Here is a 19445-nt window from a genome sequence, read left to right as displayed (position 1 = left end):
TGGAGGCCAGGCTGCAGCCCCCCGGTGAACACACTCCCTGGTCAGTGAGCTGCCTGGAGGGGAGTTTAGCCTCACCCCCTTTCTGTTCTCACGTTTTGAGTGGGGACCCTTGTAGAGCTGGAGGAAGCCACTGACGGGGACTGCTTTATATTTTTGATGAGGTCTTTGTTAGGAATTTGCTTCTTTAAAACAGGGAGGGAACTGGAGTCCCATGCCAACAAAACAACAGAATTCTGACCGATAAATCTGATCACTTAAGTGAATGCATTGCTCATGATTCAACAAAGCTTTCTGGCACTTTCTGTATGTCAAGCGGTTTTCTGGGCATGGTTCTGGGCCTCGGCGATGAGGCAAATGAGGCCCCAGCTCTTGGAGAGTGTATGTTCCAGCAAGCGCAGGTGGACCCCAGTCAGAACAAGTGAGACCCACTAGGAGAGGAGCAGAAGGAGTGACCGGAGTGACTGGGAAACAGTTGCTTTCGATGTCCCTGGGGGACACACGTATTTAAGATGTGTGGGACAGACAAGAGGGTGTCTGGCAGAGGGAACAGCGTGTGCAGAGCTCCAGGGCTGAAGCAGGCACGGCCCGGAAAGAGGCCCGTGGTCCTGAAGGAACATAAACCAGGGGAGCGACCTTGGAAGGAGTAAGACAGAGTGAGTTACATGTGTGGAGTTTAAGAAACAAAACAAACGAAGGAAAAAGGAGACAAGAGTCTTAACTACGGAGAACAAACTGGTGGTTACCCAAGGGCAGGGGGGTGGGGGATGGGTGAAACAGGTGATGGGGATTCAGAGCACACTTATCATGATGCGCACTGAGTAATGTACAGAATCGGTGAATCGCTATATCGTAGAACTCAGACTACTGTAACACGGTATGTGAACTACACTGGAAACAAACAAACAGAATGTCTTAGCAACAACAACAAAAGACTGAGTGAGTTAGGGGCCCGATGGGGTGAGCATGGCAGGGCACGGCAAGATTTCCATCGTCGAGCCATGGGACGGCTTTCAGGAGTCTAAGTGGGAGCGGAGCTAGGTGACGTGGACGCAGGTCACCTGGCTTCCCTGTGAAGCCCGGATTACAAGGGCCGCCCTGCCAGCAGCGAGCAAGTGAGCGCTGGTGACGGCCGCCCGGGGACGGGGGCAGTAGAAATGGAGAGCAGTGAATGGGTCCGGGACTTACTGTGGAGGTAAAGGCAGTGAGATTTGACAGTGGAGTAAAAGGTGCAGAAGGAAGCTGACTCCTGGGTTTGGGACTCGGCTCACAGAGGGCACAGGGGCCCTGTGTGTTCAGGCAGGTGATACTGGAAAAATGGATGTGGGGCGCAGGGATCCAGGCCCGAGGATACCGGACCGAGCAGGAACCACATGGTCGGTGCTTCACGGGGCTTCCAGCTCCCAAGACTCCACGGCAACGCCTCGGCTGACGTCCTTGTGTCTGGATGTCATGGAGACACAGTTCAGACAGGCCCGTGTTTAACGCCTCAGCTGCAATTGTGGAAGCTGCACGGTCTTAGGCTAGCAAAGTAATGTCTTCCAGCCTCAGTCTCCATCTGTAAAGTGGGGCTGATAAGGTTTACAATGACAGACTAGTGAATTCAGTACGACCAGTACAGAGTGTGTCTCTAACTTGGCGTGGTGGGCATAGACCCCCACCTGGACCAGAGAACTGCACCCAGGGACTCTAGTTCATGGCCCCCGCCCCCTCTGGCTAGGCTGTCTATGGGGGGTAAGGCCAGTGAGGTCCTTCTTGATTCTTTCTGTTTGCTATACACCCACTGACCACCACCTCTCCCTCCAATGGACAGGTTATTCCTTTAAGAGAATTGCTAAGACCTCTAGTCAGTGGTGCACTGGCCAAGTGTCCGGGCCAGTCGTGGTTCTCTGGTCACAGGCATCCAAACGGGCCATGATTAACTTAAGAAGAAGGGGACTTTATTGGCTGGGTATAGCAGAGCTCACAGAAGGAAGAGAGGGCCAGGGAAGCAGGCTCTGGGAAGGCGGAGCGAGGCTGCTCCTGAGGCTTCAGCAGCAGAGACTTTTCCACTGTCTTCTCAGGATATCCCCCCAGGGAAAATGAGCTCCAAAACATCGCAGCCCTTTCGCCCCTTGATCAAGACTTCAATTCCAGGAAGAGGATCTGATCGGTCTGGCTGCGGTCATGTGCCCCAGGATGCCACGCCTTCCGATTGGAGACTAGGTGGTTTGTTCTGCGAAAGGAACATGGCACCATCACTCAAAGAAGAGGGAATGGGGAGATGAGTGGTCTCTCCTCCTCTGGCAGTGTTAGGCCTGGGAATTATCTTCTCAGGAACTGTAGAAAGAATGCCCTTTTGTGGGTGAGACATTGGCAGCCACTGACGCGAAGATGCTCTCATTTTTATCTTGTCACCATTTAAAGTTGTACAATCACACAAGTGGTTTGCCAGGCAATAACTGGCCAGTTTAAAAACCTGGACCATGCCAAAAGACCAATGGCCTGACTCTTGATTTTTTTAAATCTGTATCTAAATTGTCAGTAAGGAAATAGTGATGAAGTAAAATGTTAAAACACACAGAAAGATTCTGGTCATTTCTCTATCTATGAATGTCACATGTGAGAGTCCTTAGTGGGGTCCAGTAGATATTTCTGGAGTCTAAGTGGGAGCGGAGCTAGGTGACGTGGACGCAGGTCACCCGGCTTCCCTGTGAAGCCTGGATTACAAGGGTTCATCTCATTCTTAACCCCAAGTTAAGAGTAGCTGTATGCATTGCTTTGGCCAAGGACATGGGAGTGGAATTGATATGGCACTTCTAGGCAGCTGTCAGAGACATTGCATGATCTAGAAATCAGCAAAGCTCCAGGTAGCAGCAGCACCATCATCCCCGTCCTGACCAAGGCTAATGTGGAAGAGCTTCCAGACGCGAGAAATGGACACGCAGTAAGAACAAGAAATAAGCCTTTCCTATGTCATTCTTGATATCCGGGGGTTGCTTTTGACGCAGCATAAACTACCTTATCCTGACTGATCCCTCAAGCATTCACACCCTTGTCCCATTGGGGCTCCTCCTTGAGGTACTGGTGACTGCAAAAAGGAAAGTCCTAAAACCTTGACACTCCACACGTGGCACCAAATAGTTGCAGAAATAGTTCTGCATTTAGATCGTTCTGCATTAAGACCAGTCTGAGTGTTCTAAAAAACACGGTTCCTTATTACCCTTCCCTGATATAACCCACAAAATTCTAAACACACCCTAAGTTCTCCTCAACTGGTCAACCCGAGAAGACTGTGCTCATATTAGATGGAACCTCTTGTCCTTGGGTTAAAAATGAGCCTGTATCACAGGAAATACATGAGATGCTCAATTTGCTATATTTGACGAGGGCTTATTCCAAGGACTATTTATAAAGGTCCTCCTTGGGGGATAACGCAGTGACCCAGGATTACACCAGCTTGGTGTCATTACCACCCCTAGGCCTAAAGGAGGGGCAGAGGAGTGGCCGCCAGAGCCCAGAGAGAGAGAGGGCCACCTGACAGGAGCCGTGACCTTTAGTTTTAGATGTCAGCTGCGGTCCTCAGGCACAGGAACAGGTGGAGACAAGTAGAAAGAGGTGTTAAGCGACAAACAGGTGGTGTCTACTACATGAAGAACCCTCACCATAGCAACCAGTCCACAAGTACATGGTCAGATTTCCAGCCTGTTTGGATTCAAGAAAGGCGGCAACTTTGAAGCCATCGTTAGCTTTGCTCATGACTGTCTGGGTCCAATAGGGAGCTCTGTTCTGGACCAGGCACCAGGTACTCCCCAGAGAGGAGAAAGCCACCGAGAAGATCCCCTTCTTCTATCCTCAAATCTTGAGGCATTAGATGAAATTATCACCAAGGGGACCACTCTTGTCCGAACTAGTGATAAAAACCCAGGACACATCCGTATATCCACATTCTTTAATGAAACCGTCTTTCTAGACAGACATGTTAGCTCCTCTCCACTTTCTCTTTGAAACTAACATTTCATGAAATGTAAAATTACACAAAATAAGTACAATATATTTATAGATAGCACTCTAAATAGTCTTTCTTTTTTAAAAAGAAACCTTTTAGGCATTTGGGATTATTTTTCAGAAGTTCGGTCTACCAAGGAAACTTGAAAAACAAGGGAGCGGAAGCCAAGGGAACATTTGTCTGCAAACCAAACAACAATACCACGAATTATTTGAGACTTATCAAATGGACCAGATCAATGGCAAATCCGAGCGTGAATTTGCTAGTTAACAGGGTTTTACAAATGATTTAAATAGGCTGAGGGTTTCATGAGTAAGATGAAACTTAACTTTAGAGGAAAATGGTTTTACAGTGAATCAATGCAAAGCCTCATCTTTTCTGTTTGGAGAAACTCCATAGGCTAAAGTTAGTTCCAGACCCTCACCCTGATCTGGGATTCAGGCTCTAGCTTCTGCCAGACCAGATCACACTAGAACTGGACCAGGCTGATGACCCAGACTCCCAATATTTCATCAGGTCATCAAGGTAATTCTGTGAACCTAAGCTAGCCTTGGACTTCTGTGATATCCCCAAGGCCTCGCACCCAATTAAAGGACAAAGCAGGCTGGAGCAAGGTGTCCTGTGAGGAGCTTCAGCAGGGGGCCTGGGTCTTCCTGTCAAGTGGACCTTCTCTCCCCAAGCCAGGGCATCAATCCCCAAGTGAGCTTCCAGGGGAGCAGTCTGCACGGCCCCAGCTGAATCAGGGCTTGTCTTGTCTGGGAGTACGTCACTCGCAGAAGGCCTCACTAAAGGTTTTCATAAGCGTTCCTTTGTTTCAAGTTGGCCAAGTTGGGGGTTTTTGACAATATTCATACTACAGAGATAAAAATAAGTACCATTGTTTCACGAGGGTGCCCAACGCTGAGGCAGAACCAACTCTGTTTCTGACTCTCTCCCACTTTTCCATAGATTTCGTTGATTTTATTCAGGCTTCTAAGAGGTCGAAAGGACAGATTTTTCCTGTCGTTGGAGAAAGACCTCTAATAGCCACTTGATGTATTCTGGTTTCAGCTTCAACGTTGACAGATACGATAAGACAAAGTAAAACCCCAGAAAATACAAAAATCTGAGAGCTGGGATTCACCTTCGCAGGCAGGTTGGACCACAAGATAAGGGGCTCCCACTGCTGAGCCCGCGTGCCCCCGAGGCAGGGCCTGGGATGTGTCTCGATGTGAGAATCAGGCCGAATCTCCATCCAGGGCCAAGAGAGGGCTTGGCGAACGACACACATACAATGCAGCGCTGCTCAGGGAGGGCCTGCTCGGTAAAGCTACGGTCAGCCGGTCGGCATCTGTCACACTGCATCGATTAAGGCTCTGACAGCTGGTCCTTTACATACATACATATATACAGACATATATTATTATTAATAATAATACTTTGAATTTTTTTCTGTTTTAAGGAAAAAACATTTCCATGCATCTCTTCTACCTTTCTTGTATTATCCTTTGTTTGTTTTACTCCCAGCCATCATTTTAATTAGACATAGTCCTCTGGGGGCATATTCTGATCTTTAAAAAATACAACTTTTAAGCTTTTACAAATACTTTGTTTAAAATGATGTCGCTTCATCCCAAAGGAATTCTGGTGCTTGGGAGCTATCATGGGTCTTGCGGGAAACACTCTCGTGTGCTGTCCTGTGCTCAATACCAACCCAACAGGACTTAGAGTTATGTAAACATTATTTAAAAATTATTCCAACATAAATACTCTTTTAAAGCTAACATACCACAGCTTTTAGCTCATAATGCCCATAGATGCCTTAATGAAATGCCATTCAAAACTACCTCACTATTTAAGGTACACGTGGAGGTTCTAAAATTATGTAAACAACATCCTCTATACTTCTCTAGAACAAGTGCCAAGTGTGGTAAATTCTGATTGCAAGTTGGTGTACCAGTTAGCCTGAGCGAAGTTACCAATGCACTCTTTAACCTGACTGGTGACAGGAAGTCACAGGTTGACTCCTCCCACAGAGGATTACATGACGTATAATTACCCAGTTTTCAACAGTGTTCGCCCCATGAGGGACCTCAACTGGTCCCTCATGGGCTGTCTTTGCATGTCTTGCAAATGCAGTTTGAATCAGTTGTCAAGAAGTCAAGGTCAACCACAGCAAGTGCCTCCAAAGCTGAAGAGGGAAATGGTCTTCTAAGCCCATGGAATCCCAAGCATAGGTGGGGTCTTCTGAAGTCAGCCAGGAAAGGCGTATCAGGAGGAGGCAGGATGTTTTCTTCTCGGCACACTGGGGACTCTCAACAGCAGATGTGTTGATGGAATTCACAGTGGATGCCTTAACCTCCTAATGCAAGTAGGCATGGGGGAAAACCGAAATGGCAAGGAGAGCCAGTGACCCAGAGGGGAGGCTTGATGGGTACTAGCGTGGTGACAAGGATGCTCATACTCCAGCTCCCTCTGTGCATTGCTTCCTGCGAGTTCTTTTTCAGGCCTGACATCTGTATTCTCAGGTTTCCTGGCTGACATGTCCCTGGCAGACAGAAAGCAAAAGTCTCCAGCCAGAGCTGTGAGTAACAAATCAGCCATGGCCGAGCTTTTATCCTCACTGCTCAATGCGGACAGAAGACAGCCTGAGTCTCCAGGACACAGTCACATTGCCTGGCACCTACCAAAGCACGTCCAGAAATAGAGGAGTGACCAACCCAAGAGCTGCCTCTTGTCCTGTAGGAGCAAGAGACAAGGAGAATGAGTTTGACCAGGCATAACTTCATAACTATAACATTAAGATAACCTTAATCTTCTCTCAAAGTCCATGACTGATAACATTGTGGCCAGAATCAAAGAAACATCTTTCCTCCTTCTTGGCTGAACTTCACCAGATACATACCTCCAAGACTAGATTTTGAGTTTTTGTTTGAGGAAAAAAAAAAAAACTCTACACTGGTTTAGGGCAGATTCACAAGGTGCTATTGTTATAAAACACATTCTCAGTTCCTGTCTTTCATGAACATCGGTGTTACTTCCTCATGTGCAGGGCATCCTGGAACTTGGTGCTGGTGTATCGGGCGTGAAAGCCTTTCTTGTTGATGGTGTCATCCGTGTGGAACTGAATCATCAGAGAATCTCCTGCAGAGTAGATCTCTTCCAATGGCTGAGGAAAGGGCAAAGGAAAACCAGGGGGATGTCAGGTCAGTTGGCTGTGGCCGGAGTTTTAAATACAGCCGATGAGACAAAGGTTACATGAGAACATAGGCAGGCCAGTGCTTCCACGGGGCATTCCTGGCATCAGAGACACTGAAGGGCATTGACATAAGCTCTTTCACAAAGGAAGACATTGCCAATTCTGCTCCAGAGAAGAGCTCCCCAGGCCCTGTTTTCAAAGACAGTCCTAGACACACAGCTCATATGGAATCTATGGGTTATGAAGGGCACAGGCGGGCTGGAGACTGCTCTGAGCACTTTCAGATCTTACCTCATGTAAACTTGACAAGGGGAGTGCTATCTCCATTTTACACTTAAGGAAACTGAAACTCAATTCACACAGCGAGGCAGGACCCCAGCTCAGGTCTTTCTGACCTTGAAGTCACCATTGGGAGAGATCTCCCAGTGGACCAAACACCAAAGCCCATGCTTGAGGCCTTTGTCCTGTCCAAGAGCAAAACGTGGCACGGAGCCTCTACATTTGTCACGGAGGTTTCGCCAAGGGCTCCGTGAAGGGGAGCCAGGCTCCAAGGCTGCTGTCTGCCAGGGCGCAGTGGGACCCAGCTGGGCTTCCCACACAACTCACTGCTCGGGACTCTCCAAGGTTTTCCTCTGCACGTGGGCCCCATGGTCTGAAAGACTTTATCAAAGACGTGGCATTGGTCAGGTCACACTTTGTCATCCTTTCTTTTTGGGAGGGTGAGGGAAGATGACGGGAAATCATTCAGAGACCGGTATAAATGCCATTTTGAGGTTCTGATCAGCGCGAGAAGGCGTTTTGACTCCAAAATGAGCTGATGCAAATTCAGCTGACAGCAAAGAAGCTTTGCCCCATCAGCCCCGGAGACGGAGACAAGGAGCGGACAGGAGCGCAGGGGGAGCGTGACCAGGACCCTGTCCCGGCCGCGGGTGCCAGCCACGTGCCAGCTTCTAGGTCAGGTGCGGGGGAAACAGTGACCAACCAGGCCTGCCCTGTCCGGGGGAGGTGACTGAGAAGAGAGGAGACAGTGAGGAAAATGATGAGGACCCGGAGCACGGGTCTGTGTTTCCAGTGAGACTCGCCATTCCCGCGGGCATTGGAGTTGCCCGGGGAGAGAACCGTGACTATATGGGATATACAAAAGCATCGTTTAAAACAAGTTTTTAAAGCCTCAAGGCCAAGTAAAAAATGGAGGTGGGGGAGGGGAGGAAAATCCTCAAGGAAAGCCGGCTCTTACACAACCTGCATCAGTAGGGGGCCCTCCTGATGGGCTCCCAGGCTAGTCCCCGCCTCCTCTCCGGACCCCTCTCCCCTTCCCCAGTTCGCTCCAGCAGCGCCCCCCGCCCCCCAGCCCGGCACCCGGTGTGTCTCCCGCTCTGAGTCCTCATGCTTCGCCCGCCTGGCAGCCCGCACACTCACCCCAGAGCCGCAGAAGCGGCCGAGCCTGGGCGCCGTGCTGTCATAGCCGTCGTAGGCATCCATGTAGTCATAACCACAGCTGGCCTCCTCCTCCACCTCAAAGGTCAGGAAGATCAACTCGACCCCGTAGCCGTCCTCCGCCACGATCACCCAGTCGCAGCGGGCCTGGCTCGGGTAGTTGTTGTCCCCAAACTGGGCATGGGAATACAGCTCTTTGGTCTGCACTTCAGCCTTCAGCCTGCCCCCGCACTCTGGAGCAGAGGGAGAGAGCCGCCCCGTCCCCTCGGCACAGAGTCGCGTGGGCCACCCCCACCCGCTTCCAGGCCCTGGCCTTCTCTCTTCACACCCCAATGCCGGCCAGCTTTCTCTACGAGGCCTTGCGTGTGCCCTTTAGGAAAGTCTGGCAGGTTTCCTCATCCCACTTTACAGAGGCGTAAACAGAGGCCGATAGGTCCTAGTTTCAGGGCTTACTGGGGGTCCAAATTGGCCCTTCCCAGGAAGGTCCTATGTTCCTGGATTGGGTCACATAAGGCCTCTAGGGAATTCCTGAGCAAGCTACTGAAAAAAGCTGGCTGGCTGGATCTCTACCACCTAATTCCTTGGAAGTGCTAGAAGCACTGGAGAAGGGCTCGCGGGCTGTGATTTGCAACTGTTGCCAACAGAGGGCACCAAAAGCACATCAGAACTCCTGGTAAACTCAAACCCAGAAACCTCAGGTTACAGACTGACTTGCTCCTGCATTTGACAGTGCTGAGTATAGTCTGACTTTGAGGCTCCTGGGGGTGTCACAGATGAGCTGAGCCCCATACTCTGGGTTTGTATTCTGTCGCGCTGGCTTCTGAGTTTGTGACTAGGACCCTAACTCTGGTTGTCTGGGTCCCACCCTATCTTGTCTAGGCCACTAGAGACCACATAATATAAATGGATACATGAGAGTGAGCTCATTAGAGAGATTAGAAAGTGCCAGAAAATCTGAAGGCAAGTTCCTCCACCGCCTGTCCTCAATGTGCTCCACGGCCCCAAGGTGCCGAGCTCCCCGAGGTGTGGCTTCGGTGTGGTCCAGTGACACTGTCAGGCCCAGCCGGCCCCCGGTCCTTCCTGACTGCCAGCTCTTAACCCCACGTGCTCTTGCTGAGAATTTCCTCCAGGGCTGAGCTGTCTTTGGGAAATTTCAAGTCCCTGAGATGTGACATGTTAAGTGGGGGGAAAATAATGGGTAATAGAAACATTTTCCGTTTTCCAGAACTGGCCCTTAGGGGGTGACAGGGGCTGTTCTCCACCCCTCAGCTCCCAGACTTTGGGATTTCACGGACCAGCAAGATTACAAATAAGTTTTGGAAAGAGGATGGGAGAAAGGGAGGAAGGGAGGGCGGGTCGGAAAGAAGTGTGGCACCAACAAAGTGTGGCCCACTTTTAAATGCCATCAGTTAAGGACATTCAAAGAAAACAACCCTTCCCCCTACGGCTGCCCACATTTCACGGTTAAAGGGATGGCTGATCGCGCACCCCCCACCTCCGTGTCGGCAGTTGTTCCCCTGCTTCCGCCACCATCTGTGTCCAGCCCCTGTGGGCCTCAGCGGGATGCGGGGCCCCCCGGCTCCCCTACCTGTGCTGTGCACCGCCTGGAAACCTTTCCTCTGCACAGAGGCATCCGAATAAAACCTGAGGAACAGGCTGCTGCCTGAAGCCACCACGGGGTCCGGTTTCTTGCTGCCACAGAAACGGCCAAGGATGGGGGCCAGGCTGTTGGGCCCGTCGTAGAGCTCCAGGTGGTCGTAGGCACATTCTTGGTGCTGCTCGATCTCAAATTCGTTAAACGTCTGGGGATAGAAGAGCAGAAAGGGAAGCAGGGCCCTGGCGCTCAGCCGGGGGTGGGGGCCGCCTCCCCGGGGACTGGGAGAGGATGGGGCACACGGGACATTCTCTCGTGGTCCCCGGACAACCCTACGAGGTAGTCACAGGAACGACGGCTGCTATGAGCACTTTGCAGGTGAGATGGCCGGGTTCCTAGAGCTGAGATGCTTGTGGTCATCCCTGCTCCGTCTGTGCCATCACGAGGCTCCTTCTCACTTGATGATGACGGCAGCAAAGACCAAGGACTCATGCCAGGTCAGGAGCTGTTTTGAGTGCTTTACAAATATAACCTCATATAATCCTTACACCCTTGTGCTGTGTCTACTGCTACCATCCCCACTTTACGGATGAGGAAACTGAGGCACAGAGCAGTCAGGTGACTTGCCCAAGGTCACCCACTGGTAGGGCTGGGCCATGACCAGGAGGTCTCGCTGCAGAGCCCCTGCCCTCAACCTCTGTGCTGTGCTGTGTGATCCTTCAGTACAAACGATAGGATGAGGCTGTATGAAGTGCACGCTGTTCCTCGTCTGCATCCTCATAGTGGCTGACATTTGAGGAGAGTTTTTTTCCCCATGGAGAATCCTGTGCTAAATGTTCATGAACATTTTCTCACTTAATTCTGATGATGTGAGGGAAGAGCTAGTATTAGACCCAATGTGCGGAAGGGGAAAACTGAGTCTTAGAGAAATGTCTTGCCCAAGCTTACTCCTCCGAGCTAGAGGAGGCTGCAGCTGGACTTAGTCCCCAGCCAGCCTGACTCCAGCCCACACTCCTAACCATCACCAGGCTATACTGTCCCCCTCCTCCCTGCCCCCTGAAGACCGTCCCCCAAAGCTGGCCAGGGGAGCCCCTCCATTCCAGGACATGTATGAAGCTTCAAAACCCCAAATGTAGAGCTTCTTAGGGACTGACTGGGCAGCTGAGTGACTGATGGCCCGCCCACAGCTGCCAGGAAGATGGGAAAGGTGAGAGCGGACAATGTTAAATGAAGGCTCGGACCAAATGACAGAGCAGGAAGAGAGGCCATTAGTGGGGGGCGGGGGGGGGTCTGAATTCATGAGAGTAGCTGGAGAGACAGGACAGAGATGGGGGTGGAGAGGGATCATTAGCAGTGCGGGCTTTCACAGGAATGACAGACAGTAGAAACAGGCAAAGCTCTTCGCACCTTATAGAAAGGGAGCTGGGTTTGGGGGTGGTATAGACACAGTGCGCAGGAGCAGGAGGGGAGACCAGCAGCATCAGGGTGGGTGATGCAATGGGAGGGACACACATGGGACACCCTGTTGCTGTCCCCATACAGTGAAACACCGGCTTCTTGGGAAGTATTCAACTCATATTTTCTGGTGGCAAAAAAGAGCATGATCAAGATCAACCATACACTTCCCAAGGAAGTTTTTTTTTAAAAAACTAGCACATACACGTATGAACGTCTATAAATCTGAGATCTGGTCTAACTCTGGCCCCAGTGATCAGTTGCTTTAGTTCCTTAGCACTGTAAAGAAGGGGAAGACGTTGGGCAACTACGAAAGTCTTGTGGCGCTTGGACAGAAGCGCGGCTTCCAGTTGTGCAGGCTGCGCGTTCCCGCCCCCAGAGGGCGCCATTCCCCCGCCGACGCCGGAGATGTATGTTGCCATTGCGAACCTTCTCCAGCAGAGGGCAGCGTTGGGGGGGAGCCCTACAGTAAGGCACTCTAGTTCACCCTCACCCAGATTCAAGGTTGTTCTGACACCCAGGAAAGCCTCCAAAAGCACTTCCCACGTGGGCAGCCGTACATATGAGGGGCCCGCTGTGAGCACCCTGTGGTCATGGGCTCTGCCTTCGCCACCCCTCGAGGCCCCAGGCCTGGCACAGACAGACCCCAGCACCTGTGCTCTGTTGTGGGCGTCCATTCACCCACCTGTCCTCACCGCTCTCACTGGCCAGTAAGCACCCTGGCAAGTCCCCGGCCATCGTCTGCTTATCATCACGTTCTCCTTTATTGTCTCCCATTCTCCTTGCATTTTTTGGCCCATACTTCAGAGGACCATCCCTATGCCTTCTGGAGAGCTTACAAATCTCCAGAGTCAGAAAGACCCATTTAAAAACCCTCTGTCTGGAGTATACCTTCTCCAGCCGACAAGAGGTTTTGTTTTACACTCCAGGAGCTGGGAGCTCTGGGGCCTGAGAAACGAGACTTGTACCAGAGACTCAGTTCTCCTCTGAAATAACCAAGCACGGTGCGCACACCTACAACCATAGGCATGAGAGACTTTAATTTTTTAATTCAAGAGAGAATTAGCATAACTTAACCTCTTATTGTTAATTTTTTTAAATGTAAGTTATCGAGGAATCTGAACGATAGTCCATTCAAGAAGTCTGGGCAAGAAAAACGATCTATATTTTTCCCATGCATGTCCATACGTTATCGTATGTGCATAGGAAATTTCTGGTAGAATTTACAAAAAAAGTTCAGAGAGGTCATTTCTGAAGTGGGCATGGGGGATCTAGAAGCTTTTGATTTCCACTTTCCAACGCTCTGTACTGTTACTTTTTTTTAACCTTGGGAATGTTATCATTTTGTCAAAAATTACAGCTGGCAACAACTGAATGTCAGCTCTCCCGATCTGTGCAGGGAATGCCCCCTCGGACTGGTACCGCTGCGAACAGGTGCGATTTAGGGAGCTTTTCTTACCACCACCTCTGAATTGTGCGCAGCCGCCCCACGAGGGAGGCTTCATTAGCATCCCCATTTTCCAGATAATGAAACCGAGTTCTGGAAGTGTTGAATAACCTTCTCAAGTTTCAGAGCTGGGAAGGGGCAGAGCAGAGACGCAACCCCCTGTCTGTCTGAAACCAAAGTCCGTGTTGTCCGTCAACTACGAAAATGACTCACGAGTTTCACCCGGTGGCCCGCAGTGGAAGAGATGTTCCAGGTACACTCCCTCCGACTGGGGTACTTGTCGGGCCAGTTGGGGCTCGCCAGGGTCCCCTCTGCACCGCTGATCTTGTGCGCACAGCCAGCTGGAGGGGGGTGGGGAGACACATGCAGAGAGAAGCAGTTCATTTGTGGGCAGCACCAGAGGCCCTCCGGGGGAGTCTCCGTCTCTCATTCTTATTTGTCATGGGGTCATGATCAAATGTGCGGGCAGGGCTCAGCCTGAGTCAAGTGTCCTCTGGCCAGAGAGTTTATTTGGTTTTGCTGCCTTCCTAGTGGTGGTTGAGACCACAGGCACTGGGGCCACATGGACGTGGGTCGCACCGCCTGCAAGCTGTGGGACTTGGGCACTTACCCAAGCCTTGGTGTCCTTATTTGTAAAAGGGGTGCCAACTTTGTCGGGGGATATGTGGACTAAATGAGATAATACATGTACAAGTCTTAGCAAGTGCCAACAAAGGTCTTCATCACTACCCATCACTCCACCACCCCCATTGCCAATGCTGCCCTGCGGCTGCAGGACAAGGTGCCAGAGGGGGCATCTGAGGGCAGGTCAGGGGAAGTGGGAGGGGATAGGCAGCAGCTGAAGGGAGGTTCCTGCTCAATGCTGCCCCCACTCTGCAGCCACACAGGGGACAAATGCCAACAGAGGGGCAGGGGCTCAGCATCTGGGACATTGGCTGCCACCCCTTGGAGGAGCCCATAGGAAGGCAGCCACTGTTCGGCTGGTGGGACCTTAGTGGGGTTAAATCCCTCCTGGCTTCCCCCACGCCACAGGAGGCAAGCCTTGTTCTGGCCCAGGCCCACCTCACAAGAGTCTGACAAAGACCTTTAAGTTCCAGAATGAGGCATCCTTCCAAGTTCTTCCAACCTGCTTCCCAACCAACCCACGACGGCCCATGTCTATGTCACAGGCATGGGCTTGGAGGGTGGCTGCCCCCTGCTTCTGAAGCTGTCTTAGCTCACCCCGTAACACCCCTGTAGGCCTGGTCAGACTCTGTGCATCCCCGTCAAATCTCCTACCTTTGAAATGCTTATCCCAGAGAGGGGGCATGAAGTCTTCATCCCTTCCCTCCCTCTGACCACCTCTGCAGGGCCCTGTGCTGGGGCCAAGGCCTAGAGGCCTGTGTGCTTATCAGAGATGCTCAAACACCCTTCACAGGGCAGGGTGAGGGAGGCTCTTTCCAGAATGCCTGGACATTCAAAGGCATCTGGCCTTGAACTTCCAGTAGTAAATGAAGCAGGGAGCAATCTTTTTTGAATTCTATTTTACTATTAGACCTGCATATAATAAAAAATATTATGACATAGATGGTTGATATTTATTGACCTGTCGGGTGCTTAATGGATGCCAGATTGTCTGAAATACTTTCCAGGCACGCTTTCATTCACTCCTCATACACCTTTAAGAAGAGGGTCTGTTTAGTCCCTTTTAAATAGAAGAAAAGGAAGCTCAGAGAGGTTAAGTAACCTGCCCAAGGTCACACAGCCGGTTAAGTAGCGGAGTCAGGATTTAAACCTAGGTGGTAGTCTGATTCAGGAGCCGGGGGGTGTACCCGCTTTGCAATAGTAACCCCATGAGGGTACCTGCAGGCCCTGAATCCTCCTGAAGGAGGGTGCTGCCCTGGGGAACACCGCCCTTCAGCAGGAGGGAAGGCAGACAAGGGGGGCCCCTTGCTCACCCTCACATCCATGCACACAGCGGCCACGGTCAGCCTGGCCTCCCAGTGCAGCCTCACCTTCCTTGCAGTCACGCCCGTTCTCGTGGAGCCGGTACCCGTTTCTGCACCGGCACAGGTAGCTCCCAGACGTGTTGACACACTCATGCTGGCACCCGCCGTTGTCCTTGGCACACTCGTCCTTGTCTGCGGGATCGACAGGCTCTCAGGGGAAACGCCACCTTGGGAATCCCCTCACACCTCAGAACTCCACTCAGAAGTAGCCTCTGCCAGGGAGGCTCCCAGAGTGCCCTGATTTGGGGAGTCCCCCTCCTGGGGTGGGTGGGGGCAGCATCTGTTGGATCGTACCTGGTCCTGCTGTATACTGAATTCCCCACGCTCCTAAAGCACTTGAATGAGCATATATGTCCTTTAACACATAAAGCATATATGTCCTTTAACCCTGCTGCCCGCCAAAACAAGGAGCTCCTTTAAAGGGTAGGCTAATATTAAGAATAGTCATGGTAACAATAATAAAAGTAACTGCCGTGTATTGAATATTCATGTGATGGGCAATTCCCGAAGCTCTTTCCATACAGCATGCAACCTGAGGAGCCAGGTGCCTATGCCCCCCTTTTACAGGTAAGGAAACTGAGGCTGAGGACACTAACATGCCCCAGGGCCACTCAGTGAGCGAGCAGCCTGTGTGACCCAGAAGCCTCGGCTCCTCCTCCCTGACCCCACGCCACTTCCGGCCTGTGGAGTAGGTAGGCCTCCGGGCCCCGGACCAGACTGCTGAGTGCCGGTCCTGCTCGACCACAACCAGCTGTTGTGTCTCCTTGGGCAGTCCTTGACTTCTGTGCCTCAGTAGCCTCACCTGTAAAATGGAGCCAGTATGTGTCCTCACGTCATAGGGTTGTTGGGAGGAGGAAATGAATTAGTACAGAGAAAGTACTTAGAACAGCATCTAGCTGAGAGTAAGTGTTAGCTTGTATTTGTTACGATGTCCGAACACAAGTCCTAGCTGTTGTCACTCTGGTTCTTGTAGCTCAAGCCAGCTTCTTCCTGCTATAACCGAGGACCGGCCTCCCTCCCCGGCCCCCAACACTGGGATAACTCCGGGGGGCAGTGGTGTCTCCCTGCCCTCACCAAACCCTGTGGTAACGTGTCACTGAACACTTGGTGTTTTAGTTTCATGAGGACAACGAAGAATCCTTAAAGAATAAAGAGATGAAGCCCACCCAACACTTAAGTATGGGGGCCACAAGCTAGTTAGAAGCCAGGAAGGATTCTCCCAAAGCCTTTAGAAGGAGCACAGCCCTGCCCACAGCTTGACTGCAGATTTCCGGCCTCCATGACCATGAGAGAATACATTTCTGTTGTTTCACACCATGCACTTTGTGGCAGTGTGTTATGACAGCCCTGTAATAATATAACCAGCAATATAAAAAATCCCAGATCCAGGCATGCCCCCTCCAAGGTGGAAATTTTACTGCAAGGGTAGGGGCGGTGGGCAGAGAGATGTGGGCAGGTGCCCCAGAGCCTGAGAGCCCGCACAGCCATGGAGACCCGTGACCTCGCCTCCAAACTCGCACACACCTGAGAAGAAGTGGGCTCTGAAGCCGCGTTTGGAGACCGTGTTGTCCGACTTGAACTCCACACGCATGTTGTTGCTCTGGGAGGTGATGACCTCGGGCATCTCAGAGCCGCAGAACTTGCCGTGCAGCCTGGCGTCGGGGGACAGGCCGCTGCGTACCTCCACGAAGTCGTACTTGCAGACCTGCAAGGGAGCACCGTGGGGAGCCCCCTGGTACTCCCACAGCTCCACCCCAGCCTCCCTGCAGGACCCCCTTCCCGAATGCCGCACCCTGCCCAGTGGCCAGACGGGCTCAGCCAGGTCCAGTGGGAGGGTCCTCTCAACACTTACTGGGATCCCTCTGGCCCAAGGTGCAGACATGGGGCACTCATGCTAGCACTCTGCTTGCGGGGGGGGGCTCTACCTGGGCCTTGGCTGACTTGGTCATCCCATGACCACTGCCCAAGGGAGGGGACAAGCAATTCATTGTCCTTGTCCCCTCCGTTCCCCTCACCTGGACGCTAACCCTCAGACTCCTGCCCCAGGGGATATACTTGTCTTGACCACCTCCCACCCCCAAGACCTGCCTCCTCCGCTCTGGTCCTGATTCCCCTTGGATTTATCAGTGACAAGAGAACCAAAACATCATGTTTGCAGAGGGTGTGCAGCTGAAACCACTACACCAAACACTCCCCAGACTCTGCCCTGCAAAGAGTCCCTGACTGCAGGAAGCGACCTCCCCGCCTGCTGAGCCCCTCTCTGCTTTGCAGCCCTGAGCCACATCCCAACACAATCAATTAGAGCGCAGAAGCATACATCATTTCCTTCCAATTCAAACACTTCAAACTGAAGGGAGATCCGGTACTGAGCAGGGGCCACCACCTGCCAGACGCAGTTTTTGTTTGTAGGATACTCCTTCGGCCACCCAGGGCTGGTGATGGTCCCGTTCAGCTTGGTAATAAAACCACCACAGGCCACTGCACGGGAGAAACAGAAGCAAAACTCATTTGGTTTTAGTTCCAAGTGACTGTGATTTCCCCCAAGCAGCAATAAGCCCCGGTGTTCTTTAATTAAAAAAAAAAAAAAAAAAAAAAAAATTTGACGATCTGAACTGATTAATCCAGCATCCTTCCTTCTAGGCTGCTTCAACTGAGGATTTGGAGGGATGACACTGAGGACAAGTCTTTACCGCTTTGTAAAATGATGACAATGCGTCTGTGCTTACCTGTCACTCAGTGGCAGAGTTGGGGACTCCACATGACTTGGACCAAAGGAGACTTAGGAATGTTTGCAGCAAGCTATGCGCCTCACCTGGCTTATATGAACAAGCAGCATCATACAGGTGGGCAAGGAAAACGGAACACCAGCCCCGTGGAAATGGGATGAATGAAATGAGCAATTAGTTGCGTCACGCGAAAGTGCTCATAGTTTTTCTTTGCTTTCATTTTTTTATCTGAATAATCGTGTGAACTGTGTCTAGGATGGAGTTCTTATAATCTGGGCAGCACTCTCACATTTGTGACTTGATGGAGCTGTTTTTCCTTCCAAGAGCCAGGGGCACCCTCCATCACAGATCACGTCACCTCGCGGCCAGCCCACGGCCCCATCTCATCCCCATTTCTCCTAAGACTTGCCCCTCATCCCTTCCCATTCTCGCTTGGCAGGTCCAACACCAACCTTCACATGTCTTCTTATCAGCAGCCAGCTCATAGCCAGGATCACACGCACACTTGTAGCTGCCCAGAGTGTTCACACAGCGCTGCTCACACCCGCCATGATCTGGCCAGGAACACTCATCCACCTCTGTTGGAGAGGAAGGGGACCCCGGCTAAATCATCACAAAGCTGTCTGGTCTGCTCCCCATCCCATCCCCCATCCCAGCGTGCCTGGCAAATGTCCTCTAAGAACAAGACCGGCTCCTGGTGACCCCCACCCTGGGAGGCTCACGTCCGTGTCTCAGAAACCCTCAGCAGCTCTAGCCAAAGGGGAGGTCTTGAGAACATAAGAGTAACTTGTTAGGCAGAAGCAGGGCTCCTCTGGAGGAGATCAGGCCTGGATGATTTTGTTCTTTGAAGGGTTCAGTCAGGGTATACAGTGTGATTTTTTAAAAAAATCTCAGAGGTCTCTCACCAAAAATGTCATCAGTTTTAATGCTATGGAATTGGGGTTCTCCTCAAATACAGAACTTCATAGGGACATTAAGTGAAGGATAAGAACAAAGGGACACATTTCTAGATGAAGATGTAGAAGAATTTTCTAGAGATAGAACCAGAACTTGTGATTTTGTGTTTTAGAAATAATCTGAAGCGGTGTGCCCAGGGAGATCGTCAAGGTTAAAGACACTGAGCTCTTAGGCTAGCCAGCACTCCCAGGAGAAACTGCAGGAAGAGGTCACAGAGAAATTGAGTTAGCAGGGGACTTGGATGGGATTCGGTGCTGACAAGTGTCTAGTGATATGTGTTTGGGGCAGTTAGAATAGCAGCAGGTAGGATGCCAGGAGAGCTGTCCCGAGGAGGAACATGGGGTAATTGGAAAATCTGCCCGGAAATGTCAGCCCGTGCATCACTGGAGGAAAGAAAAACCCAGGCCGTGGGCATCTCCAAGAAGAGGATCGGAAATAAAAGGAAAAACTCATCATTTTCTGGTGCCAAGCTCTGGCGCATCTATCTCTGAGAGGAGAGGCTGTGGCCTCACCGAGCCAGAGAGCTGAGCGAAGGGACAACAAAACCCTGAGGCCTCTTCCAAAACAAGACAAAACCAAAAACGCCCAATCTGGGAGGAAGAAAGGGTGGGGGTGGCATTGGTTCATAACACCATGGAAGGTAGGAAGAGAGCAAGCACAGGGTTGGCCACAAAATCT

The 19445-nt window shown here is 51.4% G+C and overlaps 1 protein-coding gene across 1 annotated transcript in view; it reads right to left on the bottom strand.

Annotated features, from left to right (window-relative positions):
• Window positions 1-3947: 3947 nt before the first annotated feature.
• Window positions 3948-19445, bottom strand: part of TLL2 (tolloid like 2) — a 122417-nt gene continuing 106919 nt past the window's right edge. The window contains exons 15-22 of the mRNA XM_025880974.2: window positions 18263-18388; window positions 17402-17562; window positions 16609-16789; window positions 15091-15216; window positions 13310-13437; window positions 10189-10402; window positions 8583-8833; window positions 3948-7133 (exon numbers count right to left, since the gene is read on the bottom strand). Of these exons, the coding sequence (XP_025736759.2) occupies window positions 6999-7133; window positions 8583-8833; window positions 10189-10402; window positions 13310-13437; window positions 15091-15216; window positions 16609-16789; window positions 17402-17562; window positions 18263-18388 (1322 nt within the window). The 3' untranslated portion in view covers window positions 3948-6998. The remainder of the gene's footprint in view (window positions 7134-8582; window positions 8834-10188; window positions 10403-13309; window positions 13438-15090; window positions 15217-16608; window positions 16790-17401; window positions 17563-18262; window positions 18389-19445) is intronic.

This window comes from Callorhinus ursinus, unplaced genomic scaffold (assembly GCF_003265705.2).
Source record: "Callorhinus ursinus isolate GAN/ISIS: 27379988/994484 unplaced genomic scaffold, GSC_fseal_2.0 scaffold20, whole genome shotgun sequence".
NCBI classification, from domain to species: domain Eukaryota; kingdom Metazoa; phylum Chordata; class Mammalia; order Carnivora; family Otariidae; genus Callorhinus; species Callorhinus ursinus.
This window is presented reverse-complemented; position numbering and strand designations above follow the sequence as displayed.